Source organism: Macrobrachium nipponense, chromosome 19, assembly GCF_015104395.2.
Source record: "Macrobrachium nipponense isolate FS-2020 chromosome 19, ASM1510439v2, whole genome shotgun sequence".
NCBI lineage: Eukaryota > Metazoa > Arthropoda > Malacostraca > Decapoda > Palaemonidae > Macrobrachium > Macrobrachium nipponense.
The window spans coordinates 21,931,713-21,939,212 of record NC_061088.1 but is presented as its reverse complement, the minus strand read 5'-3'; the positions used below and the strand labels follow the sequence as shown (position 1 = coordinate 21,939,212).

General features: G+C 39.6%; 1 protein-coding gene across 12 annotated transcripts in view; it reads right to left on the bottom strand.

Moving 5' to 3' along the window:
- The window catches only part of LOC135214834 (uncharacterized), a 189,618-nt gene that overhangs the window by 154,682 nt on the left and 27,436 nt on the right, over positions 1-7,500 (bottom strand). For all 12 annotated transcript variants that reach the window (XM_064249308.1, XM_064249268.1, XM_064249243.1 and 9 more), the window contains one exon: positions 5,685-5,857. In XM_064249308.1, the coding sequence (XP_064105378.1) occupies positions 5,685-5,857 (173 nt within the window). The remainder of the gene's footprint in view (positions 1-5,684; positions 5,858-7,500) is intronic.

Here is a 7,500-nt window from a genome sequence, read left to right as displayed (position 1 = left end):
GAGTTGGAAAGTCAAAACCATACAGATCACGCCACTGAAGCACTTTCATTATTCTGCGATCCTTGCGTAGAAGAATTTCAGTTTTTCTGACCCTTGAATGGGGTCATTATTCTTCGATCCTTGCGTAGAAGGATATCCAGTTTCTCTGATCCTTTCTGACCCTTGCAACAGATGGGAGTCATTATTCTGCGATCCTTGCGTAGAAGAATTTCAGTTTCTCTGTGACCCTTTCCACAGATGGGGCCATTATTCTGCGATCCTTGCGTAGAAGTAGAAGAAACTTAATTCATCTGACCCTTGCCACATGGGGCCATTACTCTACGAGCCTTGCGTAAGGATGTAAAAATTGCCACCATTACCTAACGAATGGCAACATAGATCACGTTCCTCTGCCTTTTGGGTACCCTCTAGGGGACGGTGAAATCCAATAATAACACGTTAATGCTTGATCCAGTCTGGTGGCTGACATGTGTCGACTCAAAGGAACGCAACTCGTGGCTGACGGGTCGCCTCGGAATATTCCAACATCGATTTGTTTCTAGAAAGGAGGACAGGAGCGCTACAATCTTGATTATAAAAAGGCATTTGCATAAACCTCCGTAGGGGAGTGATGCCGTCAGTGCACCTCACGGCGTGCACTGTAGGCATTGCTAAAGGTTCTTGCAGCGTCCCTTCGGAACCTAGCTACGACCCTTTCATTCCTTTCACTGTACCTCCATTCATATTATCTTTCCTCCATAGTCCTTGGCCTTTGGCCAAAACTGTATATTCCACTCCATTTCATTCCATTCTATTCCACCTGCCTGAACCGTTATTACAACTGTTGCAGGATAATATATATATATATATAATATATATAATATAATAGGTAATTATATATATATATATATATAATATACACATATATATATATATATATATATATATATATAGATATTATATATATATATATAATACAACACACCAACCCATACATACACATATATATATATATATATATATATATATATATATATATATATATATATACACACACCCACACATACATACATACATATATATATATAATATATATATATATATATATATATATATATATATATATATACACACACTACACATGACTATAGATATATATATATATATATATATATATATATATATATATAACCACATTATTGTAACACTTGTTTTTACACTCGTACTCTAGTTCAAATACTCACGAGAAAAATTAAATAAGAAAAAAAAAATTGAGAGAAACTACACATTAAGGAACGTGAGTAAATTTTAGAAAATAATTTCAAACTAAGAGCTTTACAAAGGCAATATCAGACTTGTTAACCTATATGAGAATAAGAGGATAGTCTTAAAAAAGCGCATGTTACTGTTATCTGAATGCGCTGCAAATAATAAGTGAAATCATACTAAGTTTATATATAATCTTCCAAGCTCTTTCAAGCACAGAAGAGAATTCCATCGCCATCTGCTGACGTTTATACAATACAGGAAGGATTAATGAACCCGATGGATCAATTCTGCTTCGAGAAGGGCCATTATTATCTGTTCAGAGCACAGCGCCACGACACAACGTGACAGGGAAGGGACGACTAATGATTCCACTTTTGTAAACGTTAATGAAATTCCTTTACGTTGAAAATCATGAATGCTTCTCATTCTAAGGCCAAATCACGAAGTTGAACAACAGTGATGTAAATCATCTTTATTTCCCCACAAGAACTGTCAATTTGAACCAAGAAAAGTTACTTTGTTGTTGTTTTTGTTTTTGTTCTTGTTGGGGTGTACGAAAGGTCTTATGGAAGAGCCTGTCACACCTTTCTCAGTTTCCCTTTCGGCACCGAATGACCTCCATTCCAATAAACATATCCAAATGTCGTTAATCATATAATGCTCCTTTGTTCAACAAGTAAAACTTATCACTCTGAATATAGAATTTAGGCCCAAGGCAAAGTACTGGGACCTATGAGGTCATTCAGCGCTGAAACAGAAATTGAAGGTAAAACAGTAAATGATCTGAAAGGTGTAACAGGAGAATAACCTCGTAGCTGCACCATGAATCAATCGCCTGGAGAAGTAAGATGGAAGAAAGAGACTATGAAAGGGGTTACAGTAAAAGGAACTAAAGGGGTTGCAGCTAATGGCTGAAGGCACACTGCAAAGAACCTTAAGTAATGCCTACAGTGCATCGCATGAGATGCACTGATGGCACTAGCCCCCTACGGGATTATCACCTTAGAGTGGAATATAAAATAAACAGACCATATGAGGAAGAAGTCGCCAACATGAGTCTATCGATTTGTGTACGAAGTCGAAATCCACAACAAGAAAACAAATGGAGTGCCTCCTTTGAAATACAGTTAATAAATATCGTCAAGCTGCGAATTTAACGCCATAACGAACGACGCCTGCAGTATGAAGTCTAATGCTATTGCGTGAACTAGGTCTGTTCTGACCGCGACCAAAACATTAGTTAACGAAAGTTTTACCATTCATCAGACGTCGAACTTTGGCCAAATGTAAGACTGAAACACACTAGTCATCGAGAGAGAGAGAGAGAGAGAGAGAGAGAGAGAGAGAGAGAGAGAGATTATAAGTCCAAAGTCATAATAAGATTATAAGTAACAGACAAAATAAATTCCGTATCCTGACTAAGCCACACATGTATGGCCTAAGCTATCGTAATTATATTATTTTCATGACTGACAAAAAAATAGATATTGAATAATACAACAATAACAATATAAAACAAAAACACCAGCGAACGAACACTTTTCATTACCTCAGCTGGCGTTCTTATTACTCAAAAAAACTATTACAGTCATTACGGGCGGCCGCCGTCCAGCTGTACCGTGTCAACCCTTCATAACACGAAGGACTTCCGGAGAAAGATTAAGGTGTCATGTCAGTATGTCATCAATGAGACACCTCAAATTGCTCCCTCCCAGCCCCACCCACAAAGAAGTGGACCTGAATTGGGGGGAGGAGGGTTGGGGGGCAGCATTCGAGGAAGTCATTCGTATTCTTCCTGTCGATGCAAGACCTTCGAATGAGTCATCGATATGTCAAAAAATCCTAAGAAGAGTCACTAAATATGTCTAATACTTTAGAACGAGTCACTAATTACGTATAATACTTTAGAACGAATCATCGGACAGGTCCAAAGACCCAAAACGAAACCCTACAGGTCCTGGACGAGTCAAAAATCCATCCACGCCTGGTTGCGATACACAGAACATCGCCGAGAACCTACAAGTCGTCAACACACTAAAGACCATCACCAACACGTCCAGGGCCTTAGAACGATTTACCATTATAGTAGAGAGGCAGAACAAGTCATCAATAACGCGCCAGAGGCCCTACTATAACTAGCCATCAATACGTCATACACAGAGCAAGTCACCAAGACGCCGTAATCCCTAGAGTAAGTCACCAAGACGCCGTGATCCCTAGAGTAAGTCACCAAGACGCCATGGTCCCTAGAGTAAGTCACCAAGACGCCGTGATCCCTAGAGTAAGTCACCAAGACGCCAGGGTCCCTCGAGCAGGCCACCAAGACGCCATGGTCAACAGAGCAAGTCACCAACATGCCGAAGACCCTAGATCGAGTTACCATCAACACCAAAGACCTTAGAACAAGTCACGCGGACGCTAGAGGACCTACCTCGAGTCATCAATATCTCAAAAGCCCAAGGACAAGTCACTAACATGCCAAAGACCCTAGAACAAGTCACCAACACGCGAAAGGCCACAGAAGAGTCGCAAACACACCAAAGACCATAAAACAAACCAAGAACACGCTAAAGGCCCTAGAAAAAGTTGCCAACATGTTGTAGTCCTAAAACAAGTTATAGACAAGCCAAAGGCCATAGAACGAGTTACCACCACGTTAAAGACCCTAGAAAAAGTCGTTCAACACACCAGAGGTTCCATATCAAGTCATCAGTAGATCAAAATCCGAGAACAAGTCGCCAACAGGCCAGAGACCCTTGATCAGCGGTTCTCAACCTGGGGGGCGTCAGCAATTTCCAGGATAGGCGCGAGCCCTAGCTATAGATTAAAAAAGGGTCTAATTATATTCATTATTCTCTTAACCAGTGCGAGGAACTAATGTTCAGAAGTTTATGAAAAAATGAAAAAGTATCGCCTTATTATGTTAGATTCCTGTTGTCTGCTACTCTGGTTAGACTCCTTGGGGTCATCATGTTTGGTATTTACCTTCCTCCTTATCCCTCGAAACTCCATCTCTTTCTCATTTTTATTTTTATTTTCCTTTAAATCTAGGAGTTAATTTTACTCATAGCTGCTGGCAGACATTACAGGTGCCTCACATTGAGGGACCTGGGGCAACCCAAACGAGCTGTAAGGTCTGTAAGGGGGACGTGGAGGGAAGGGCCAACTCGTAGAGGGGGGGGCGTGGTAATAAAAAGGTTAAGAACCACTGCCTTAAATCAAGTCACCGAGACTCAAGGCCATATAGAACAAGTCGCAAATGGCCCTGAATTGGGTCACCAGCAAGTCAAATGCTCGAGAATGAATCCAGAATACGTGTCACAGAAAGGTGTACAGTACATGTCTTCCATAATGAGTTACCTACTTCATGCCCTAAGCCACACAAACGAAACACAAACGTGCTTTAGTCATGGAAGTCCCGATCAAAAAGACTCGGTTGGTTGTTCTAGTTTCGCAATCATTTCCGAGTACTGTAATTACATGACATCACGTTCGTGGCGCCTAAAGAGACGTATTTCATACGCAGGAATCTATTCCGACACTAAGTACGCATAACGGAATTTAATTTCGTAATGGACTACTACATTGGTCCGAGCATTAAATTCCGTTCAGATCAATAAAGATCGTTATGGTACTTCTTATGATGATCGAATGACTACTTCTAAAGTAATAAGTTACGAAGTTCGTGTGCGTCGTGAAAGTCTACACGCACATTTTCAGTCCAAGTATAGAAGCATAGACTCAATTTGAGGGCAAACATAAGAGGAAAATAATGCAACAGTCCCATACCTGTTGATTGCAGGACAAGATTATCTGCAATTTCATATGAATATTTTTACAAACTCAACACAGCAATCGACATGAACAATCCGCCCCATCCTTCCCACACCATTAGCAACTATCTCTCATTTCGCATACAAAACTCTTTATTGGCCAGGAAGCCCGTATTGTAGCAATTACGACTTTCTATCACTTTAAATCTCCACCTTTTCTTGACCATAGAACAGGGGATAATTATGCCTACTTATTTCTTAGAGAAGGTAGTTCCAAGAATTCCTTAGGATGAGATTTACTAACCCAGTGCCCATTATTAGAACAGAATAAAATCGAATATAGAATATACGCCGAAGGCCAAGCGCTGGCAACTATGAGGTCATTCAGTGCTGAGAGGGAAATGGTGAAAATGTTGGAATGGTGTAACAGGAGGAAAACCTCGCAGATACAGTATGAACCAATTGTTTGGAGAGGGTGAATATGTGAGATAGATCAGAATATGATCGGAGGTACAGTAAAAGATATGAAAGCGGTCACAGCTGGGGGCCGAAGGGATACTGCAAAGATCCTTAAGTAATGTGTATCCCCTCTACGGAGCCAGTGCCCATTAGGGAGATTAAAATAAATAAATAAATAAATATAAAAATAACCGTACTACTCACCATGTAAGAAGGAACCGTCTTCAGGAAGTTCCTGACCTTCTGGTCCGTCGCATGCTGATTCACCAGCTTCGTCCCTTGGCCCTGAAGGACGACCTCCTCCAGGGCCTCTATGTCGCCGGCCCTGATGTAATCCCTGATGGTGGCCGACCCTTGACCATTGTTGCTGTTGATGGCTGGGGAAAGAGGATAAAATAGAGAGTTAGATCTCGCGTTTAGAACGGGACGAGGCCCAAAATAAACTCCTTTTTTTCAGTTTTCTAGGGGAATGGGGACAATCAAAAGGGGTATTTTCAATTTTTAAGGGAAAAACAGGAGGGGGGGGGGGCGGCGGCCGGGCGCGGGACGGTTGGAATTGGAGAGGGCACGTTTCAGTTTTCATGGAGACTAAATAGTTTTCTTATCTTTGGGAAGGGATATTGAAAATAGTTATTTCCTGTTTTCTAGGGCACGAAATGGAATGTAAAAATATTGCAAACATTTATAGTTTCCAGGCAGAAGAAAGACAAATGAAAAGGATTATTCCCAGTTTCCTTTGGAACAAAAGGAAAATGAAGCAGTTGGTTTAAGTTTTCATTTGGAATAAAAAAAATGTCATAGGATATATTCTTCAGTTTTAGAGGGAATATAAATATGTTTTCAAGCAGTTTTTATGTGGAAGACAAGACCAAAAATACGCATTACTTGTTGGGGGAGGAAAAGGAGCCATGAAAAATCATATGTCCTTTTACACGCAAAATAAACAGAAGCGAAAATGCAATTATTTTTCTTTACGTAACTGAAGATATTCCGCATGGAATATATTACGTGATCTAATGGGCCATAACTGTCGAAAACTATTATTAAATAAATTTTGGATAAGATAAAGCAAACTGTAGCAATAATATTATTATTACTAATTAATAATTATGATAATGATCTTTAGTTCTTTTTATTATTGTAATCTATCAGGTACACTGTATGACTCTGATATAATTAAATCTGCTCTACTCTCACGACAGTAGAAATGGCACGCATAAAAATTAGTACAAAATACGACGAAGAAAAGTCTTCTGTACAGGGCATAACGCTGTATGAAACTCTCAGACGGTCGTGTTGTTGCGGTGCCAGACGCACGATCATCGCTAACTGAGGCTGGAGAGCTGCAATTTGGAATGTTTGATTAATGAAGGGTGGATGATCAACGTACCATTTTGCAGCCCTCTAACCTCAGTAGTTTTTTAAGATCTGAGGGCGGACAGCAAACGAAAAATCGCGACCAGAGTATAATTTGAAAGAGGTATTACGCAAAGCTGTTGAAAATTAAAAACACAATCTCTTAAATATTAGAGGAAATCATGACCTCCCTAACGTATTTGTAACCGAACACTCCTACAAAATCCCGTGCTGGGGGCAAGATTGGCGAGTTAACTACTCGCTTAAATAATGCACGGCTGCCGTGAAAATGGCACGAAAAGAACGGCAGCGGCACGGAATGGAGACTATGTGATCAATTTCCATCCTTCCTCTCTCTCTCTCACACACACACACACACATACACACTTCTACTACTATGTATCAGTCCTTTGTCAATGGCTTGGCAATGAAGTTGAAACCGGTCAGGACCTACAGCACCCCGTCTCTTATTTTTCACCTGCGGATATGTGTGATAAATGAATCACGTGCTAAAGTGATTAAGATTATATATATATATATATAGATATATATACATATAGATATATATATATATAATAGTATATATAATAGAATATATATATATATATATGATATATATAATATATATATTATATATATATATTATAATATATATGTATATATA